This window comes from Lichenostomus cassidix, chromosome W (genome assembly GCF_008360975.1).
Source record: "Lichenostomus cassidix isolate B80296 chromosome W, HeHo_3.0, whole genome shotgun sequence".
NCBI lineage: Eukaryota > Metazoa > Chordata > Aves > Passeriformes > Meliphagidae > Lichenostomus > Lichenostomus cassidix.
In genome coordinates this window covers 5,737,231-5,760,648 of record NC_139510.1, presented here as the reverse complement: position 1 = coordinate 5,760,648, position 23,418 = coordinate 5,737,231, and the positions used below count along the sequence as shown (strand labels likewise).

At 48.6% G+C, this 23,418-nt stretch overlaps 2 protein-coding genes and 1 long non-coding RNA gene across 5 annotated transcripts in view; 1 reads left to right on the top strand and 2 right to left on the bottom strand.

The window, feature by feature from the left end:
• LOC146425378 (uncharacterized) overlaps positions 1-23,418 on the bottom strand; it is a 517,591-nt gene that overhangs the window by 117,574 nt on the left and 376,599 nt on the right. The window lies entirely within an intron of this gene.
• Positions 1-23,418, bottom strand: part of LOC146425386 (small conductance calcium-activated potassium channel protein 2-like) — a 171,110-nt gene that overhangs the window by 95,384 nt on the left and 52,308 nt on the right. The gene's annotated exons all lie outside the window — the stretch shown is intronic.
• On the top strand, positions 16,920-18,871 carry LOC146425389 (syncytin-1-like). Its single transcript, XM_085041650.1, has one exon. The coding sequence runs from the start codon at positions 16,992-16,994 to the stop codon at positions 18,318-18,320; it is 1,329 nt and encodes a 442-aa protein (XP_084897776.1). The 5' UTR covers positions 16,920-16,991; the 3' UTR covers positions 18,321-18,871.

Below are 23,418 nucleotides of genomic sequence, written 5' to 3'. Positions count from 1 at the left end.
CAACAGTCCTTCTGATACAAGAAGCTCGGAAACTGACAATGGGCCAGAAAATGACTGTCTATGTTCCACACATGGTCATCTCCGTCCTGGAACAAAAGGGGGGCCACTGGTTATTCCCTAGCCGAATGCTTAAATATCAAGTGGTTCTATTGGAACAAGATGATGTGGAGTTAAAAACTACAGCTGCCCTTAATCCAGCTATGTTCCTTGAAGGTGCACCAGATTACAAAGGGGCCATACAACATGACTGTCTTCTAACTATTGAACAAGTTTATTCCAGCAGAGAAGATTTGAAGGACACTCCACTGGAAAATCCAGACTGGGAACTCTTCACAGATGGTAGCAGCTTTGTGTGGGAAGGAAAACGAAAATCCGGGTATGCTGTAGTAACCCAGACTGAGGTAATTGAAGCCAACCCATTACCTGTTAACACCTCCGCACAAAAGGCTGAACTCATTGCACTGCAGCGAGCCTTAGAATTGTCTAAAGGTAAGAAGGTCAACATATGGACTGATTCTAAATATGCACTTGGAGTGTGTCGGGGGTTGAGAATTTCTTCCCATTCCTGTTACTAAGCAACAAATAGTCCGATGTTCAGAGCGATCAAGGCTTTTGTAAAAGACAAAAGCTAGGTTTTTGGGCAGGGCAAGGTAAGGGAAGAGCCGGCCCTGGGAACACTCTCTCTCGTGGTTCGGACGCTGAGGGTAGAGGCTGCTGGCTCTTTGCTTTCCAGCTGCTACCAGAGGAAATCCAACTGTGCCCTGTTTCTCTTCTCTCCTGGCTGGGTGAGCTTTGATTCAACTTTTCTCCTCACGAGGAAGGGCACGTTTTCCCCCCCCGGGCTGCGTTCCCTCGTGGCTGCTGCCGGGAGAGTCCCGCGGCCCCTGCTGCCTGCCCCCGCCCTCTGCCGCACGAGACCGCGGCGTCTGCTGTGACTGCAGAAATTCTCGCTGGCCGGAGAGAGAGAGCGCCCGCTCCTACTGCCCTGTTCTCTCGCTGCCCTGAGCTGTTTCCTGCTGCGCTGCGTGTTTCTCAGCCCGTCCGCCATTGCAGTTGCCAGACAGTGACCTGACCCTGCGCCACAGCGCCACCTGCAGCCGCTCAGGAGTCATCGCACCTGCCCTGGCCGGCCGGGAGCTCAACAGCGCCCCTGCTGCTTGCAACCGTGATTGCACCACACAGGAGAAGGCTCAGCAGCTCACGTTATCTGCTGTTTGGTTTTCTGGTTCTAGTTGTGGTTTGCTATTATTGTTATTGTTTGTTTATCGATACTAGTAAAGAACTGATACTCCTTTTTCCCATACCTTTGCCTGAAAGCCCTTGATTTACAAAATTAAATAATTCGGAGGGAGGAGGGGAAGGAAAATCACATCCTCTGCTCTAGGGGAGGGTTCAACCTCTCTTGGCAGACACCTGTCTTTCAAACCAAGACAGATCTTGGCGCCCAACGTGGGGCTCGAGGGCATTGGAAGAAAAAGGAATAGCAGTTTCTGTGAGACCTATCTTAGTGTGGTGAACATGAAAACCTCATTAAGTGGTGTTATGTTGAGTATACCCTGGTTTGGTTGGCACATAATTGTGACCACATTTTTCCCATTTGCAGCTCCCTACCTAAACATGGGTCCTATAACTAAGGTTATTGTGGCTGTCATCCAGTTTGCACAATGGGCCAATAGGGTGAAGAACTTCTGGATCTTTCAGTTCATTTTAACAGCAGGCACATGGCTACAGTTTTTTGACACCGTCAGTACATGTTTTTGGAGTTTGTTTGGTAATGGTACCTTTTGTGAGGAGATAACACCAGGAGAAGGTTTTTCTCAACCTTTTATTCATTACTTTGGGCCTACCCAACTAATGCTCGAAAGGTTTGGAAACTCTCTAAATGCTTATGATATCATACAGTGCCTGGTGTTGCTGTGGCTGATAGGTTTATCCTACCTTGCATTCCGGAATAAGGTGAAAATACCCTGGGTAACCATTCCAACACCTGTGCCAGGGAATAGGGATGCAGCCACAGAGCCCAAGGCTGTCGCAGAGCCTGGGGATACCCCACAGCCTGACTCTGTCCAACAGCCTGCCTCAGAAACAAACCGTCCAGAATGGGTGGGGGTGCCAGTGGAGGAGATGATACACAGAATACACCAGCTGCTGAAGGAATACATCTCCCTAGCAGGTGTAAAACCCTCTCCTCGCCCCAAAGGGAAAGAGTCTGATGGTGCAGCAGTGGAACCCACAGATGTTGCGACCATCCAGGTTCCAGCTGAATCCCAAGAGCAGCCACAGCCAGCCAAAGTTGCCCCTCTGGTGCGTACAAAGTATAAGACCAAATCAGTATGCCCAGTTAATGATGATGGGGAGCCATTGCCCTCACAACCAGCAGTAGAATCTGAGCCCATAATCATCACTGAGTCCTTCCACTTCGATACTCTCCGTAATCTGCGAGATGATGTTAAGAGACGGGCGCACGAAGCTTTCGTAACCTGGTTACTTCGGGTTTGGGACCTTATGGGCCCAGGAGTGCAGCTGGATAATAATGAAGCAAGGAATTTGGGACCCTTGGCCCAAGACCCGGCTGTTGACAAAGTGTTCGCAAGGGAGCCAGGGCCCCTTTCTCTCTGGGAGAGGCTTTTAATGGGTGTAAGAGAGAAGTTTGACAACAAAGACAGAATGCAGGATCCCCACCGTAAATTGACTTGGAAGACCATTGAGGAGGGGATCCAACGGCTGAGAGAAGCAGCCATAATGGAGATGCTCTTTGGGGGGGATGGACAGCACGGAAATGACCCTGATAAGGTCAGGTGCACCGCGCAAATGATGTGGAGCCTTACAAGGCGAGGGCCAGAGCATCATGCCCCTTTCCTTGCAACTATTAATGTTGATGGCAATCGAGAGACGGTGGGTTCAATAGCTGACAGGCTCAGGTATTATGCAAGTGTGATCAGTGACCCGATGCAGGCTCGGGTCTCTGCTGTGGTTGAAGACCTCAGGGAGGAGATGAAAGAGGAGATGAAGGACCTGAGGGAGGAGATTAGGGACGAGATGAGGAGGATCAATGTGGCACCAGTGAGAGTCATGGGTCCCAATACCAGAGCCCGACGTCCCCCAGCTAGGGAGAGAGGGTACACCCCATGAGCTGAGTTGTGGTTTTTTCTGCATGACCATGGGGAAGACATGAGGAGGTGGGATGGGAAGCCCACTACTGCCCTGGCAGCACGGGTGCGTCAGCTTAAGGAGGGAAATGCTGACCGAGGGGGCTCTGCTAAAGCGAAGGTAGCCTCAGCTTCCCGTGGCCGACCTGCTGGGTACAATAGAAGGGAAGATGATGGGTCAGAACCCCTTGAAGGAACCTCTGGAATGTATGACCAGGAAGGGAATGATAACCAGTGCTAGAGGGGCCCTGCCTCTAGCCAGGTAGAGGTACGGGAAAACCGTGTTTTTTGGACTGTGTGGATTCGATGGCCTGGTGCATCAGAGCCACAAAAATATGAAGCACTAGTTGATACAGGTGCGCAGTGTACCCTAATGCCATCGGGACTTGCGGGAGCAGAATCTATCTCTATTGCTGGGGTTACGGGGGGATCACAGCAGTTGACCCTGGTTGAAGCCGAGGTGAGCCTGACGGGGAGGGAGTGGCAAAAACATCCCATTGTGACTGGTCCAGAGGCTCCATGTATTCTGGGCATAGACTTCCTCCGTAACGGCTATTTCAAAGACCCGAAAGGACTCAAGTGGGCTTTTGGAATAGCTGCTGTCGAGGCAGAGGGCGTGAGGCAATTGAACACCTTGCCTGGACTATCAGAGAACCCTTCTGCAGTCGGACTTTTAAAGGTGGAGGACCAAAAAGTACCAATTGCCACCTCGACAGTGCACCGCCGGCAATACAGGACTAATTGAGATGCTGTGGTTCCCATCCACAAGATGATCCGTGAGCTGGAGAGCCAAGGGGTGGTCAGCAAGGCCCACTCATCCTTTAACAGCCCCATCTGGCCTGTGCGCAAATCTGACGGAGAATGGAGATTGACTGTGGACTATCGTGCCTTGAATGAGGTGACTCCACCTCTGAGTGCTGCTGTGCCAGACATGCTGGAGCTCCAGTATGAGCTAGAGTCCAAGGCAGCAAAGTGGTATGCCACTATTGACATTGCAAATGCATTTTTCTCCATTCCTCTGGCAACAGAGTGCAGACCTCAGTTTGCTTTCACCTGGAGGGGCGTGCAGTATACCTGGACCCGACTGCCCCAGGGGTGGAAGCACAGTCCCACCATCTGCCATGGACTGATCCAGGCTGCTCTGGAAAAGGGTGAGGCTCCGGAACATCTGCAGTACATCGACGACATCATTGTGTGGGGGAGCACAGCGGAAGAAGTGTTTGAGAAAGGAGAGAAAATCATCCAAATTCTCCTGGAAGCCGGCTTCGCCATCAAGAAGAGCAAAGTCAAAGGACCTGCCCAAGAGATCCAGTTCCTAGGAGTGAAGTGGCAAGATGGCCGACGTCAGATTCCTACCGAAGTCATCAACAAGATCACAGCGATGTCCCCACCAACCAACAAGAAGGAGACACAAGCCTTCCTAGGCGCCATAGGTTTCTGGAGGATGCATATCCCCGAGTACAGCCAAATTGTTAGTCCTCTCTACCTGGTGACACGCAAGAAGAATGATTTCCGCTGGGGCCCTGAACAGCAAAAAGCCTTTGCTCAGATCAAGCAGGAGATCGCTCATGCAGTAGCCCTTGGCCCAGTCAGGACAGGACCAGAAGTGAAGAATGTGCTCTACTCTGCAGCCGGGGGAAATGGTCTGTCCTGGAGCCTGTGGCAGAAGGTGCCTGGCGAGACTCGAGGTCGACCACTGGGATTCTGGAGCCGAAGTTACAGAGGGTCCGAAGCCAACTATACTCCCACTGAGAAGGAAATCCTAGCAGCCTATGAAGGAGTCCAAGCCGCCTCAGAGGTAATTGGTACGGAAGCCCAACTTCTCCTTGCACCCCGACTGCCAGTGCTGGGGTGGATGTTCAAGGGGAAGGTTCCATCAACCCACCATGCCACTGATGTCACGTGGAGCAAATGGATTGCTCTCATCACACAGCGCGCCCGTATTGGAAACCCGAATCGCCCTGGGATCTTAGAAATAATTACAAATTGGCCCGAAGGTGAAGACTTTGGCCTCACGGATGAAGAGGAGCAGGAACAAGTGACTCGCGCAGAGGAAGCTCCACCTTACAACCAACTGCCACAAGATGAAACACGCTACGCTCTGTTCACTGATGGTTCCTGTCGTATTGTGGGGGCAAATAGGAAGTGGAAAGCAGCTGTATGGAGCCCCACACGACGGGTCGCAGAGGCTACAGAAGGAGAGGGGGGATCGAGTCAACTTGCTGAACTCAAAGCTGTCCAGCTGGCCCTGGACATTGCTGAAAGAGAGAAGTGGCCAAAGCTTTACCTCTACACTGATTCATGGATGGTAGCCAATGCTCTATGGGGTTGGTTGGAAAGGTGGAAGAAAGCCAGCTGGCAGCGTAGAGGAAGACCAATCTGGGCTGCTGATGAATGGCGGGACATTGCCGCTAGGGTGGAGAAACTACCTGTGAAAGTCCGTCATGTAGATGCCCATGTCCCCAAGAGCCGAGCTAATGAGGAACACCGAAACAACGAACAGGTGGATAAAGCTGCAAAGATAAAAGTGTCACAAATAGATTTGGATTGGCAACACAAGGGGGAGCTGTTCCTAGCTCGATGGGCCCATGATGCCTCAGGCCATCAGGGCAGAGATGCCACCTACAAGTGGGCACGAGACCGAGGGGTGGATCTAACCATGGACTGTATCTCCCAGGTAATCCATAATTGTGAGACATGTGCTGCCATCAAGCAAGCCAAGCGGGTGAAACCCCTGTGGTATGGTGGAAGGTGGTCTAAATATAAGTATGGAGAGGCCTGGCAGATTGATTACATCACACTGCCTCAAACCCGCCATGGCAAGTGCTACGTGCTCACAATGGTAGAAGCCACCACGGGGTGGCTGGAAACCTACCCTGTGCCTCACGCCACTGCCCGTAACACCATCCTGGGCCTTGAAAACCAAGTCCTGTGGAGGCATGGTACCCCTGAGAGAATTGAGTCAGACAACGGGACTCATTTTAAAAATAGCCTCATAAACACCTGGGCTAGGGAACATGGCATTGAGTGGGTGTACCACATTCCTTATCATGCACCTGCTGCTGGCAAAGTGGAACGATGCAATGGTCTGCTAAAAACCACCTTGAAAGCTTTAGGCGGGGGGACTTTTAAAGGTTGGGAACAGCATTTAGCCAAGGCCACCTGGCTAGTTAACACCCGAGGTTCCACCAACCGAGCTGGCCCTGCCCAATCTGAACCCCTGCAAACAGCAGACGGGGATAAAGTTCCAGTGGTACACATGAGAGGCATGCTAGGGAAAACTGTTTGGATTGATTCTACCTCAGGCAAAGACAGACCCACCCGTGGGGTTGTTTTCGCTCAGGGACCAGGGTGTACCTGGTGGGTGATGCAAAAGGATGGAGAAGCACAATGCATACCTCAGGGAGACCTTAGTTGGGGTTGAATTGTCCATAACACTGTGCCTGTATCCATATCTGTATGTATATATGTATATAATTAGAGTAATGCATGTGTGTATATAATCTAAATGTTTAAGCTCAAGGTAACATGTTGGAATGGGAAAAATTCGGGGTGGATTATGTCGGGGGTTGAGAATTTCTTCCCATTCCTGTTACTAAGCAACAAATAGTCCGATGTTCAGAGCGATCAAGGCTTTTGTAAAAGACAAAAGCTAGGTTTTTGGGCAGGGCAAGGTAAGGGAAGAGCCGGCCCTGGGAACACTCTCTCTCGTGGTTCGGACGCTGAGGGTAGAGGCTGCTGGCTCTTTGCTTTCCAGCTGCTACCAGAGGAAATCCAACTGTGCCCCGTTTCTCTTTTCTCCTGGCTGGGTGAGCTTTGATTCAACTTTTCTCCTCACGAGGAAGGGCACGTTTTCCCCCCCCGGGCTGCGTTCCCTCGTGGCTGCTGCCGGGAGAGTCCCGCGGCCCCTGCTGCCTGCCCCCGCCCTCTGCCGCACGAGACTGCGGCGTCTGCTGTGACTGCAGAAATTCTCGCTGGCCGGAGAGAGAGAGCGCCCGCTCCTACTGCCCTGTTCTCTCGCTGCCCTGAGCTGTTTCCTGCTGCCCTGCGTGTTTCTCAGCCTGTCCGCCATTGCAGCTGCCGGACGGTGACCTGACCCTGCGCCACAGCGCCACCTGCAGCCGCTCGGGAGTCATCGCACCTGCCCAGGCCGGCAGGGAGCTCAACAGCGCCCCTGCTGCTTGCAACCGTGATTGCACCACACAGGAGAAGGCTCAGCAGCTCACGTTATCTGCTGTTTGGTTTTCTGGTTCTAGTTGTGGTTTGCTATTATTGTTATTGTTTGTTTATAGATACTAGTAAAGAACTGATACTCCTTTTTCCCATACCTTTGCCTGAAAGCCCTTGATTTACAAAATTAAATAATTCGGAGGGAGGAGGGGAAGGAAAATCACATCCTCTGCTCTAGGGGAGGGTTCAACCTCTCTTGGCAGACACCTGTCTTTCAAACCAAGACAGAGTGGTACATGCTCATGGAGCTATCTGGAAAGAACGAGGGCTCCTCTCAGCACAAGGATCTCCTATTAAGTATGGAGATGTTATTAAACAACTTCTGGATAGCGTTCAGCTACCAATCCAAGTGGCTGTTATGCACTGTAAAGCTAATCAATTTGGAAATACACCGACTAATGTTGGAAACAGATTGGCAGATAAAACTGCTAAAGAGGTGGCAGAGAAAAGCATCCTTATAGTTGTTCCATCAAAATACACGAACCTTCCACAAGTAACCCCGGAATACCAAACCCATGATAAAATGTTAGTTGAACACTTAAAAGCCCACCTAAACTCTGAGGGGTGGTGGGTGACATCACAAAAACAAGTTATAGTACCTCAAGCAGTAATGAGACAAATAGCTGAAGACAAGCATAAGGAAACACATTGGGGGGCAGAAGCTATTATTGATAGCTTAAAGCCACAAGTAGTCAGTGTAAGAATGACTGGAATCATTAAAAGTATTGTTGGGAAATGTAAAATATGCTTGCAGAACAATCCTCAGTCCTACAAAAGACCTTCTCCTGGAACCACAAAAAGAGGAAATTGTCCAGGTGACTATTAGCAAATTGATTTCTCTGAATTACCTCAGCAAGAGGGATTTTGATACCTGCTAGTTTTGGTTGATACATTTTCTGGATGGCCTGAAGCTTTTCCCTGTCGCACCAACAAATCTAAAGAAGTTACTAAAATATTGTTAAAGGAAATAGTACCTCAGTTCGGAGTCCCCTTAGGAATGTCCTCTGATAGGGGACCCCATTTCATCGCAGATATTGTGCAAAACCTGTCCAAAACTTTAGGAATCAAATGGGATTTGCATACTCCTTGGAGACCATAATCCAGTGGCAGAGTTGAAAGAATGAATCAAAGCCTAAAAAGACAAATGAGTAAAATCTGTCAGGAAACCTCGCTTAAGTGGCCACAGGCTCTGCCTTTGGCTTTACTTAGAATCAGAATTCAGCCAAGTTCCAAGGAGAAGGTAAGCCCATTTGAAATCCTGTATGGAAGACCTTACCAAACCGTGATGGTTCCTGGAGAAAATCACGTAATAGGTGATCATCATTTGAAAGAGTATGTAATTTCCTTGGGAAAAACACTTTCATCGCTGCATAAGTTTGTCGTTTTAGCCTCACCAGTTCCATTGGATATTCAAGTGCACCCTCATCAGCCAGGAGATTGGGTTTACGTCCGGTCGTGGAGTGAAGAACCCCTTCAGCCCAAGTGGAAAGGACCCTATCAAGTTCTATTGACTACTCATACAGCAGTAAAAACAACTGGTGGAGACTCCTGGATCCATTACTCGCGAATCAAACCAGCCCCAGACCCAGAAGTGTAGAGGTACGGCGGCCCGATGCCGCGGATCCCGAGTCCCCAGGACCATTGGCCAATGCCATCCATGCAGAAACCACTGAAGATGCCATATCCTGGGGCTCGGAGGAGGCCGGGCCATGAGCCGTACTCTCCCTCCCCTGGAAAGTTTTTCCTAAGTTTATTGGTTTAAAGTTCGCTTCCCCGCCCCTATCACCGCCCCTGCTGCTTGCCCTCACTAGAATGTTCTGTTGCCGGGCTTCCCCCATGGGTTGTTTGTAATCCCCTCCCTAGTTATATTTCATTTGCTCCCCCGCTTGTCCCTCATGTTGTCCCGGAGCCCCGTTGGCTCCGCCCCTGTTGTCCCTCCCCGAGAAACCCCGCACCTCCCCCTAAAAACCCCCTCCCTTTGTTCTCTCGGTGTGGTGTGGCCGCGACCCCAGCCCCGCCTTGCTCTGCACCCGGCAGCTGCGTGGACCGCCCCACCCGAGAGCCCCCAGTGTGCCTCCCCCGCACCGCTTCTCCTTTAATAAACTGTTACGGCCCAAGCAGCTGAGATAGAACTCAGTGCCCTTGAGAATGTGGAGGATTGGGATGCAATGGGAGAAGTGCCAGAAGAAAGTGAAGAAGAGATGGATTATCCCAGCAACCTCCCAGAAAAGTATTACAGATAGTATAGGCCCGTTATCTCTCTCCAACCACTCGACGCCTGCATATCTCAGTGTTAGACATTGGTAAATTTAGACTGTAAATTACTTGTATTCACTTTTCTATTTGTTCTGAAAACTTGTAAACCCGCCTCGTTATATGCCCTTATAACCTGTTGTAGAGCCTTTGTTCAAGGCTCTTCAGATGTCTCTCCAAACTCTCCTATCCCCTCAGTAACCCCGAATAAAGCTGAAGAGACCTCATCTCGTTCTCCCGCCTGAGTCGACTTCCAGAAGCCCAAATTCATCTCCTGTGTTGCTCAAAACAGCCCTTCTCCCCACTGAATGAACTTTCCTGTGGCATTTAAAGCACTTCTGGTTATGACTTCAGAAGTAGCCGCCGCAGATGGTGCCCCGTGTGAGGAGAACCACAGATCATCGTGTGAGGAACATCGTGGGAGAAGACGCTGAAACCGCGTGAAAAGAAGAAACCGGGAGAAACAGCAAAAAACCGGATTTCAAACCCCTCCGAAAAGCCGCGGCTGCAGCCTGCCGCCGAGCGCCGCCGCGCCGCGCCCGCCGCCGAGCGGAGGAGGGAGAGCCCAAAACACCCGCAGCCACAATCCAGCAACGCGTGAATTTTCCACCTGAGAGCAACACCAAAACTTTCCAGCTTTTGTGGGAGCCTACGCCCGATCGAAGCGTGCGTGGACGCCTGGAACGCGACCTCGCGACACCGACTTTATTTTGCCCCTGACCTCCTCACGGAACAGGACCCACGAGTGGTGTAAGTCCCCCGTGACATTGTGGGAGTGGGGAGAGGGTATCCCCACCCAGTGCCCCTGCAGGGCAGAGAACGAGTCTCGCTGTAGGGGGAGGGTCAGAGGAACTGTTTTAGTTTTTGTTTTTTGTTTTTCGGCTTAGAAAAAGACCACCCCCCCCGCTTGGACAGCAATGGGCTGCTCTTTTTCTAAAGTCGCGAATCTGAGAGGCGAGATTGAGTCCAAATTAACCACACTTTTAGTTCAGAACGGAGTTTTCTTTAAGAAAAGCCATTTAACATCTTTAATACGTTTTATTTTAAAATATTGTCCCCCCGAACACCCACAAGACATCCTTTCAGGGGATTTCTGGGACGAACTGTCCGAAAAAATCTCCTTTCAATGCCGTTTACATGAAAAATTAGCCCTCCGATTGTACCCCCTGGTCTCCAAAACTCACAGTTTAGTAACTGCTGCTGAAAAGCTTTCTTTCCCCAGTTCCCCTTTATTATCCCAACACCCTTCTCCTTACCCCTCTATCCTAAAAGGAGCGAGAAATCCCCAGGTAAACCGTAAAAGTACGCCCAGGAGCTGCCTGCGCTGGGACCCGCGGGTTTCTCTCTCCCCCCGAACCCCAGACAGAGACTGCAGCTCTGTTTCTACTCCTCCCTCAACCCCTCTTACCCCTAGTCCGCGCTTTCCCCGATCTCGGAAAAATAAAACCAGGTCCGCGCCAAAAAATACTGAAAAATCCACCCCAGACCGCGCGGAATCCAGACAAAGGAATTATGGCCGCGACCATGCCAGCGTCCGTGGGCGTGCCCGACGTTCCCCTTCCCAGCATTCGTCGCGAGCATTTTCTTCCCAGCATTCCCCTTCACCCTCTCCTTCCGCCCAATCGCGTCATGACTTCCTCCTATCTACTCCTCCATGTTTACCCGCAAAAGCCTCCCGCGGCTTTCGCCGCGGGAACAGAACCCACTCCTACCATGATCTCACTCCCTCCTCCCTCTCCCTAGATCCACCCCCTTCACTCCCTCTCCCAACCCTGTCCACCGCCTCCTCCATGACGCCAGAGAGGCGGGCCGAACCCCGAAAGAACACCTCCGGAGAATTTTCTCATGGGCGCAGCCATCTTGACAGGAACTTCAGCATGTCAACATCCGGTGGTCAAACCTTCATAGCTGCGCCCGCCCGGAGGCGGAAAAAGCAGCCACCTCCTTCACCCCAGCACCCCTCTCAATCCCAACTCTCTCCTAATTCAAATCACAGTTCCCCCAGTCCCTCACCACCCCCGATGAGCATCCACAGAGGCAACACACAGGCTGTTACCTGGCTTCCAATTCCACATTCAGTGAGAGAAAAAGTTTTAAAAGCTGCAAAAAATTTTGGCCAAAATTCAACCTATTTTAATTCATATTTAGATTCAATACTCCAATCAGAAACCCGTTGTCCAGTAGACATTCGAAGCATTATAGCAGTGCTATTAACACCAGCACAAATGACACTCTGGGAATCACATTTTAAACGGAGGGTCCAATCTCTTTTAACAAATTATAAAACAAACCCCAACCTGCAGCACCTGACAATGTCAATTCTCATTGGATCAGAAGAAGGATTTAATAATCCGATTGAACAAGTGAAAATCATTACAAAATCAATTCAATTAGATTTAATAACAGCAGCACTTAATGCCTTAAAGGCTGTTCCTTCAAAACCAGAAACCTTAGTACCTTTCATGTATATCAAACAAGGCCAAACTGAATTATTTACTGATTTCATTGACAGGCTGTCAGCAGCCATTGAAAAACAATTTAAAAATCCTGAACAGCAAGAAGAAGTCATCATTCAAACAGCCTCTGTGAATGCAAATCCCAGATGCAGGCAAATCATCTCGTCTTTACCCCCAAGCACAGAAATTACCTTATCATTACTGATCGAAGCCTGTTCACGTCCATCTTTAGAACCCCCTCTCCGAGTACCACAATTCCCTAAAGCCTATACTTCCCGACCTCGATCCCATTCCAATCCACAATCACAATATACCTGCCACAATTGTGGCCAGTATGGCCATTTGGCAAGAAACTGTCCCAATATTTCCCTCTCACGTTCTTCTCCTTTTCCTCCGAGAACACCTGCGGAATCCCACACTGGAACCCCAAACACCTCGCGCCCTGCGTCACAACAATCTACACCTCAAATCGCCAGAAAACCCTCCATTCGTTTTAATCCAGCCGCAAATGAGTCATCAAAAAACTAAATTATGAACGCGAACACTCACCGCGTGCAGAAAAAAATAGTGAGACCCGAGAACTGAACTGGACATCTGAATCAGACACCGATGATGACACGTTCCAGCATTTGCTGCCAACAGACCCTGACCAAGGACACGCAACATCTGTATTCTGGTCAGAAAACCTAGCAAAATCTCGTCCTTTGCTGACAGCATCCTTAACATTAAATGGAAAGACAATTACTCTAACTGGACTGGTGGACTCTGGAGCAGACATTACCATCATTGCACGCCGAGATTGGCCTTCCCAATGGCCTCTCACTGATTCCACTACACCCATTATGGGAGTGGGAGGAAATGCACAGGCACGTCGAAGTGCCCAAACAGTTGTTTGTGTAAATGTAGAAGGAGCAAAAGGCACTGTCCGTCCCTTTGTGGCGGACCTCTCATACAGTCTGTGGGGGAGAGATTTGCTCTGCCAATGGGGAGCAAAAATTATCATTCCATCTCCTAAAGAGCAGGTTTTTTCCACCGGGGCCGTGGTGGAGGGCGCTATCCCACGTCTTAATTGGCTGAAAGAAGAACCTGTGTGGATTGATCCATGGCCCCTGCCCCTTGAAAAATTGAAAGCCCTCAAAACCCTAGTGGCAGAGCAACTTGCAAAAGAACGAATTGTTCCTTCAACAAGCCCGTGGAACTCTCCAATCTTTGTTATCAGAAAACCTGGTAAGGACGAATGGAGACTTCTCCATGACCTTCGAGAAATTAACAAGGCCATGGAGGACATGGGATCTCTCCAACCCGGATTACCATCTCCGGCCCTTTTACCCTCAGACTGGAAATTGGCTGTCCTTGATCTGAAAGATGCTTTTTTTAGCATTCCACTCCACCCTGCAGATCAAGCCAAATTTGCATTTTCAGTGCCTTCTCTGAACAACTCAGAACCACTCCAAAGGTTTCAGTGGACTGTTCTCCCTCAGGGGATGAAAAACTCACCTGCAATTTGTCAGCAATATATTGCACGAGTTCTCGCCCCTGTGAGACGACAGTTTCCTGAAGTCCGCATTCTGCATTACATGGATGACATTCTGGTGTGTGCTCCAACAAGCCCAGAAGTTGAAAAGGTACTCACAGTTGTTTCACATGTTTTCACAAAAGCAGGTTTTGATATAAGACCAGACAAAATCCAAAAAACAACACCAGTGAAATACCTGGGTTGTACCATTCATGATCGTACTATCCGTCCTCAATGTTTGAAAATTGGAAACCTCCCACGCACATTGCGTGATTTACATCAACTGTGTGGCTCTGTGAATTGGGTAAGGCCTCTCCTGGGTATCACAACCGAGGAAATGGCCCCCCTTTTCAACTGTTTAATCGGAGGGGGGCAGCTAGACTCCCCAAGAGAATTAACACCAGAAGCTGTGGCTGCACTGGGAAAGGTGGAAAAGGCCATATCGGAAAGGCAAGCCCACCGATATGACCCAGACCTACCTTTTGAGCTTGTGGTCCTGGGGGAAGGCCGATACATCCACGGGTTAATTTACCAGTGGAGTGTAGACCGACCTGATCCACTGCTTATCATCGAGTGGATCTTCCTCCCCCACCAGTTGGCGAAGACGTTAACTACCCGAGATGAATTTGTATCCAAAGTGATCAAAAAGGGTAGGTTAAGGCTCCGTGCCTTAGCAGGTCAGGACTTTGTTTTCATACGTGTGCCTTACAAAGCTGAACAATTGGATTTTGAAATGAAATTCAATGAACCTCTGCAAATGGCTCTCGAAGGGTTCTCTGGCCAAATAACATCAAGCCATCAAAAACACAAACTTCTAAGTACAGCATTTAATTGGTTTGAAAAACCAAAACTGTCACAAAAACCAATTCCCAACACCTTGACTGTATTTACAGATGGCTCAAGCACTTCCAAAAAGTCTGTTATGACTTGGAGGAACCCCGCCACAGGACAGTGGGAGTCCGATGTGCAAGTAATCGAGGGGTCCCCACAAGTTGCCGAGCTTGCTGCAGTGGTGAGATTGTTTGAAAAATTTAAAGAACCTGTCAATGTTGTCACAGACTCTGCCTATGTGGCAGGAGTGACATTGAGAGCAGAAAATTCGGTCCTAAAACAAATTGACAATCCGAAAATCTTTTCTTTACTCCTGAGGCTTGTGACAGCCTTGTCCCACCGGGAGCATCCCTATTTTGTGATGCATGTAAGGTCACACTGCCAGGACCCATCGCCGATGGAAACAGTAGGGCTGATCAATTGGCAGCTTCTGCCCTGAAACCGAATACGCCAGACCACTTCAGCCAGGCAAAGTTGAGCCATCAATTTTTCCATCAAAATGCTCACGCCTTGGCCAGGCTATTCGGAATCTCTCGAGAACAAGCAAGAGCAATAACTAGGGCATGCCCTAACTGTGCCACCGACGATCTGCCCACTTACCCTATGGCTGTTAACCCTCGAGGAACTGAGAGTTGTCAGGTGTGGCAAACCGACGTCACACATGTTCCCGAATTTGGACGACTGAAATACGTCCATGTGTCAATGGACACATTTTCAGGAGCAATGTTTGCATCAGCCCACTCTGGGGAGAAAACAACAGACTGCATCAGGCATCTCACCCAAGCATTCGCCACACTGGGCATCCCGGGGCAAATCAAAACTGACAATGGCCCTGCATACTCATCCAAACGATTCAATCAATTCCTCGAAGAATGGGGGATCAGCCATGTCACCGGCATCCCTCACTCGCCGACAGGCCAAGCAATTGTCGAGAGGGCCCATCGGACCCTCAAAACGACACTTTACAGACAGCTGGGGACCACAACAGAAGTCACCACACCTCACCTCCGGTTGGCCAAGGCGCTCTATGTCATCAACTTTTTAAATGCCTCAGCCGAGGAGCCCATGCCGCCTATATTTAGGCACTTCATGAACGACAAGAGAGGAAAATTGAAAATACAACCACCTGTGTTGGTTCGGAATTTGGAAACTTTAAACATTGAAGGACCATTTCCCCTGGTAACCTGGGGACGTGGTTACGCGTGCGTATCCACGCCTACCGGGCCCAGGTGGGTTCCAGCAAAATGCGTCAAGCCGTACACAGCTGAAGATTTCAAACACCATCCCCCTCGAGTGAACCACGCGAAACCAAAACAAAAATTCAAACCCAGTTGGGAACGACTTTCAATCCTCAACTGGAAACAACAGAAAAAAATCAGACTCAAAGATCCCCCTTTAGTTAAAATACCTCTTGAATCATACATATATTCCCTAGCGAATTTTGACTTCCCAAAACCAAAAATTCTTCTGTATTGGGAAGACCCTTTTAAGTTTAAAAATGTTATTTTTGTTTAATCATGTTTGTTTTGTAGGTTTCACATTGCTTCCCTCGTGAAAACCTTGGTGTCAGTTGTTCTCATTGTCACGTTTGTTCTTTGCTGTTTGTGTATATGCAAATCTATCATTGTAAAAGCAGTTTTATCCTTTTTATTTGAAAACAAACGGGGAGATGTTACGGCCCAAGCAGCTGAGATAGAACTCAGTGCCCTTGAGAATGTGGAGGATTGGGATGCAATGGGAGAAGTGCCAGAAGAAAGTGAAGAAGAGATGGATTATCCCAGCAACCTCCCAGAAAAGTATTACAGATAGTATAGGCCCGTTATCTCTCTCCAACCACTCGACGCCTGCATATCTCAGTGTTAGACATTGGTAAATTTAGACTGTAAATTACTTGTATTCACTTTTCTATTTGTTCTGAAAACTTGTAAACCCGCCTAGCTATGTACCCTTATAAACTGTTGTAGAGCCTTTGTTCTGGGCTCTTCAGACCTCTCTCCAAACTCTCCTATCCCCTATGTAACCCCCAATAAAGCTGAAGAGACCTCATCTCATTCTCTCGCCTGAGTCGACTTCCAGAAGCCCAAATTCATCTCCTGTGTTGCACAAAACAGCCCTTCTCCCCACTGAAAGAACTTTCCTGTGGCATTTAAAGCACTTCTGGTCATGACTTCAGAAGTAGCCGCCGCAATAAACTGTGCACTGGTGACTCTCAGCTCGTCGTGCTCTCTTTATCGCGGGAAGCGACCAGCGACTCCACGGCGTTCCTGCCCGGTGGGCACCCGCCTCCGCCGCGTGGTCCCTGCCGCTCCAAGGAGCGAGCCTGGGAACACTGAGGCTGACCGTAGCCGCCTCTGGGACAGAGCTGAACAGCCGGGAGGGCTGAGAGCTTGGGCCCAGGTGAGGCCTCCGAGGTCTCCCGAAGCCCCAGAAGCCCATTGGGACTAAGGCAGCCGGACCCCTCCGGACCCTACAACTTCACAGAAGAAACACTCTGGACAGTGCTACAAACAACTAATCCATTGCAGATAAAGCTGCAACGAAATCAGAGACGCTAAGATGGGAAATACTAAATGGTTTCTTTTATATTTTCAGAATAATTTTGTCTGGCTAATTTTGTCTGGAATAGTCAACCATCCCAGCAAGGCCCTGAGACTGACAAACCTAGGCTCAAATCCCAGATGGGTAAGTGAGCAAACAGAGGAAGGTAATGATATGTATTTTTCCTCTAACATGACACACATTGAACAAATATTACCTGACCCCTGGCAGAGAAACTCACACCTAAAACTTATGCAAGCTGTGACTCTGATAACAAACAGCAGCAACTGCTGGATTTGCTCTCAGTTTCCCACCCACTCAGATGAAAGTATACAACTAATGGGACTTCCCATCCCAAACACATTCTACAATAGCTTTCCCCCAGCTGATATAATGTACCTTTTTAAAGAAAAGGTAACACGCAACACCATAGATAAACAAATCCTATCAGTAAAATTAACAGCTATAAATGCTTCTTGTGTTCGGAGATGTCCAGAAAAATCAGGGGCAACCCCTCTAAAACAAACAAAGTCACCTAATTGTATGTCGAGAATAATGGTAGGAAATTACCCCAAATGTAATTCATACTTAGATGTAACAAATAAAAGTATCCTAAATACACAATGGTGGCCTATTCCCGATAACATAGGATACTACTGGCTATGTGGGAATTCAGCTAGAAAAGCTCTGCCACCTAAATGGCAAGGAATATGCACTAATGGGACAGTGGTACCAGAAATAGATATCATTAGTAAATCAGAATTCCCCAAAGGACATCTGCGATCCTTTATTATGCGGCATAAACGAACTCTAAATCCATTAATTGAAAAGTCCTCTGGGTTTGACAAGTTTATAAGAGGACTTGTACCATGGTTAGGAGTACCTGAATTAGAAAAAGCCATCGTAAACATCTCTGGAGTTATTGAACAAATAGAAAACCGAACCAGTGATGCAATTGGTGCTTTACAGCAAGAAGTCACTAGCCTTTCTAATGTAGTCAAAGAAAACCGAATGGCCCTAGATCTGATTCTTGCTTCCAAAGGTGGAGTGTGCACAGTCATTAATACCAGCTGCTGTGTGTACATAGATCAGACCCAGAGAATACAAACTGACCTAGAAGAAATAAGGAAAAATTCTGAAATCTTTCAAGAAATCCAAAAGAACCAGGGAGTAGATATATTTGACTGGATTACATCATGGATTCCAAATCTGAATGCAATCATAGGAAAACTAATTGGCATTGCTATCATAGTTCTGACCTTAATAATTGGCGCATGGATCTTAATCCAAATTTGCAAATTAGGGTGTAAAACATTGTGCAAACTTAATGAAAACAAACTCATATAAAATTTTAAAGTTTAAGAAAGGTCTCTAAGGATGGCTGACTATTCCGAGAATAATTTTGCTTTGTTTTAATTTTTGTTATTTGAATTAACATAGTTTAGATGATAAGTTAAGTGGAAGTGACCTTAAAGAAATTATGGTCACTTCCAAAGGGGGGCATTGTCAGAAACAATATAACTTTAGAAATTTTATTGTATCTCTCTAGCTAGTTTTACTTGACTTTACCTAGGGAAAGGAGCTTTTCTTTAGTTTTTTTAAGATATAGTATCACCCTACGGAGATGGGATTAACATACCACGGATTGGGAGTGACCCCGAAGATAACCAGAAAGATAAAGACCATTAACAGAACCTCCTCGAGACATTGTGGCACCCACTGAACATCCACAGGTCATGGGGTTATCACAGACATTCACCAGATACCACCTCCAGCAGGGGGTTTTGACTGTATAAAATTCGGGAGAAAATTCTCTGATGTTATGTGTTCTTGGAATACTTTCCTAGGCACATCCTGGCCAGCAAATAAAGTAATGCCTGATTCTCTATCACTTCAAATACAGTGTTAGAGGGTTTTTCTTATTTTCCCGCAGATTCGGTGACACTGCTAGAGGCTGCCCCCTCCCCCGGGGGGACATGCCTGGACATTGCCCCTGGCCTGAGTGTATATTAACCCATGGCATTTTGTGCTTTTCGGGGGGACCATCACCACCAAGAAGACCAGCTGGAGAGGATCAACGCAACATTGTTGGGATCCACGGATGGTGATATTCTCTTTCTCCCTCTTTCTGTCCCCCCTACATCTTTTCCTACTTCTCCTTTTCTCTCTTTTTTTCTCTCTCTCTCTCATATTTTCTATCAAATAAAACCCATACTATTGACTGGCATATGGTGTCGTTTGCACCTTAATTCGGGCAGAGGTATTTCCAAAGAACCTTAATATTTGGATCATAACGGGGGGACGAAGTGAAGGATGAACCTCAGAGCAGCAAGCTGCAACAGCAGAGCTAGCTCACCCAAGGCAGCAAGAAAGAGGTGGCAGAAACTCGGCAGCTGTGGCAGGAGCTGTGGTGTGTCCGGGCGGGCAGGGGATGTGGGTCCACGGTGTTGCAGAAAAGCAACCCGAGTCATCAGCCAGAAAGGTGCAGGGCTAGGGAGCCTCAATCGGACTCTTCCGTAGGCGGAAGGGCCCCTGGGTTTCCCCTGAGGCACTTGAGTGGATGGTAAAGGTCCTCCCCAGTCAAATTTGGTGTTAATAAAAAGTCACAGTTCAAACGGCTGCTCTTACAAATGAAAGGTCACCCAGTAATAAAGAAATGCAGATGCTGGGCTCCGGCAGTCACAGAGAATCCTCTCCTAGCTGTGAAGCTCGGTTGTCTCCTCCGGTGCCCCGGAAGAAAGAGAGCCAGGGGCTGCCCCCAACTCTCTTTTTCTTAGCCCAGTTCCTCCCGATATTTCTCCTCCCCTCAGAGAAACCCTGGGATAGGAGGAGTGCAGCCAGGTGCCCTCCTCCCCTGGCCTGGTAACTTCTTTTGTCTCTCTTAAGTACCGAGAGTTAAGGTGTCTTAGCAACAGATGGGACAAAAATTCCCAAACAGAAAGAAAACAAAAGGAACAAATCCTACCCTCCAACATCTGCCATCCTTAGAACTAGCGGGCCAGAGTGATTTCTTAAATTTAGGCTGTTGCCAAAAATCTGAGGCTAACAAAGGGCTTGTCTGAAGCTCCCACTCATCTTGTGACAGTCCTGGCTAACTGGGGAGGTCCCAGATGACTGGGGATTGGCCAATGTGGTGCTCATTCACAAGAAGGGTCGAAAGGAGAATTCGGGGAACTGTCAGCCTGTTAGTCTGACTTCAGTGCCCAGCAAGGTTATGGAAGAAATTATCTTCAGTGCAATCACATGGCACATACAGGACAAGCAAGGGCTCAGGCCCAGCCAGCATGGGTTTAGGAAAGGCAGGTCCTGCCTGAGCAACCTGACCTTCTTCTATTCACTCGCCCCAGGTGGGCCCAGAGACACTTCAGAGATAAAGTCAGAGAAGTGGGTATTTGCTTTATTCGGTGCACCGGGTGTGGCGGATTCCCTCCTCCAAACACACACACCGGGCACTTCCAACAACACAATATTATAGGTAAAATTCAGGAATATTCATCACATTCCCCTGGATAGGAATGGTTATGCAAATCATTTCTCGGAAGTCATTAATATCATTAGCATGCGTGCCTCGCATGCTCTGTATGTCCCGGTGGTCTTTGGAGACCCCAAAGACCCCTCCAGGGTGAAGGTCCCAGTAGTCTTCATCACAATGCACTTTTCACCTTTCTCTCTGGAGCATGCTAGTCCTTCATGAGATGATTCAGCGGTTGCTGTGCTGGCTTCAAATGGATTCTTGTCCCTCTTATCTTGATAAGATTAACGGAATCCTGTTTTTCTAGGTTTTAGAATTCACATATTCTGTCTTTCAATAGTTAACTTGAGTTACCTATTGATTACCCCTTTCTCACTATGAGCAGGTGACCCACCTAGTGGATGAGGGAAAGGCTGTGTATGTGTCTACCTGGACTTCACTAAAGCCTTTGATACTGTCTCCCATGGTATTCTCCTGGAAAAGCTGGCAGCCTGTGGCTTGGAAAGGTGCTCTCTTTACTGAGTAAAAAAGTGGTGGGGTGGCTGAGCCCAGAGAGTGGTGGTGAATGGTGATGCATCCAGTTGGCAGATGGTCACTAGTGGTGTTCCCCAGGGCTCAGTATTGGGGCCAGTCCTGTTTAATACCTTTATTGATTATCTGGATGAGGGGATTGAATGCACCCACAGTAAGTTCACAGATGACACCAAGTTGGGTGGGAGTGTTGATCTGCTGGAGGGTAGGAAGGCTCTGCAGAGGGATCTGGACAGGCTGAATTGATGGGCTGAGGTCAACGGTATGAGGTTCAACAACGCCAAGTGCTGAGTCCTGCACATCAGTCACAACAAACCCCTGCAGTGCTACAGGTTTGGGGCAGAGTGGCTGGAAAGCTGCCCAACGGAAAAGGACCTGGGGTGCTGGTCAGCAGCAGCTGAACATGAGCCAGCATGTGCCTGGGTGGGCAAGAAGGCCAATGGCATCCTGGCTTGTATCAGAAATAGTGTGGTGTAGGGGTTTGACTCTGGCTGGATGCCAGACACCCACCAAAGCCTCTCTGTCACTCCCCTTCTCAGCTGGACAGGGGAGAAAAAACATTGTGAAAGGTTCATGAGTTGATAAAAGGACAAGGAGAGATCACTCACCAAACACTGTCACAGGCAAAACAGACTTGAATTGGGGAAATCAACTGAATTTATAACTAATCAAAATCAGAGCAGAATAATGAGAACTAAAACAATCCTAAAAACACCTTTCTTCCACCTCTCCCTCCTTCCTGGGCTCTACCTCCTCCCCCCCCGTGGCACAGGGAGACGGGGAATGGGGTTTATGGTCAGTTCATCACACATTGTTTCTGTTGCTGCTCAGGGAGTAGAGTCCTTCCCCTGCTCCAGTGTGGGGTCCTCCCATGGGAGACAGTTCTCCATGAACTTCTCCAATATGAGTCCATCTCACAAGCAACACCTCTCTGTGAACTGCTGCAACATGAGTCCACCCCACAGGCAACAGTCATCCCCAAACTGCTGCAGCGTGGGTCACTCTTCCATGGAGTTCAGTCCTTCAAGGACAGGCTGCTCAAGCGTGGGCTCCTCTCTCCACGGGCCTCCCACAGGGTCACAGCCTCCTCTCAGGCATTCACCTGCTCCAGCATGGGTCTCCTCCATGGGCTGCAGGGGTACAGCCTCTTTCACCATGGTCTTTACCACAGGCTGCAGAGGAATTCCAGCTCCAGTGCCTGGAGCACCTCCTCCCCCTCCTTCTCCATTGACCTTGGTGTCTGCAGAGTTGTTCCTCTCATATGTTCTCACTCCTCTCTCCTCTGGCCGCAATTAGAACTGTGCAATAACTTTTTTTCTCTCTTCTTAAATATGTTATCACAGATGCATTAGCACCATTTCTGATTGGCCCAGCCATGGCCAGCAGCACATGTGTCTTTGGAGCTGCCAGGGATTGACTCTGCCAGACATGGGGGAAGCTTCTAGTGGCTTCTCACAGAAGTCACCCCGGTAGCTCTATCGCTACCAAAGCTTGGCCATGTACACCCAACACAAGAATACAATGTTTCCCTGTGGCCTAATGATATCTTCCAGATGATTAGATGAGTGAAGGCCCAGAGGACGAGAGCTACTACTGGATCTTCAGCTGGAGACTGGACCTTCACAGGATCACCGCTTCAACTGGACTGCTTCAGTTGGACTGCTACTACCACCCTAACAGGGTGTTAGGTTGTATCTGACTTTGTCAGTGCTTTTCTTTGTATTGTTTCACTTATTTTTAATTTCAATCTTAACTTGTGATCTCCCACTGGTTTGTTTTCAAACCAACACATATTTTGGCGCCCAACGTGGGGCACGACCTGGGGAAACTCAGAAATCCTATCACCATGATGTTCAGCCTATCTATATAGGTACTGTATCTCGCTCTCTATATTTTTCCTCAAATGAGATACTATCTGCCCGTCGTATTGCTCCTGTTGCGACCAGGGAATGGCATGAGAATTGCTCTATTGGTTTATTATGCCTATGGCATAATTACCTGTGAGGCGATGAACACCATTCGTTATATATACTCGACTTTGTCTGCCTGGCCTAACCTGAGCTGCTTCGTCTGAGATCTCATCAGCAATCGCACCCACCCTCTGGGGCTAGGAGGAGAGAGCGGTTTCTTCCAGCCTTTCAGGTCAGGCACAGCCATTTTTGACAATATTGAGTTCTCTCTGGATGCTAGAGATGGCATAATCTTTTTGTTAGTTCTGTTTTCTTTGACCAACACCGTTTACCTCATGCTGAAGAACAGAACAATACTTCGTCTTCTTGAGGAAGAGAAACTAAGCAAGTCAGCAAGCAAGAAGAAAAGAACCAAAAGAGCAGTCAATGTCTCACCACAGACCATTGCCGAATCAGAACAGCCAAAGCCAGTAGCGGTTGCCCCCGTCCAGAAAAAGAAATCCAAGAGCAAATCAGTCCGCACAGCGACTGA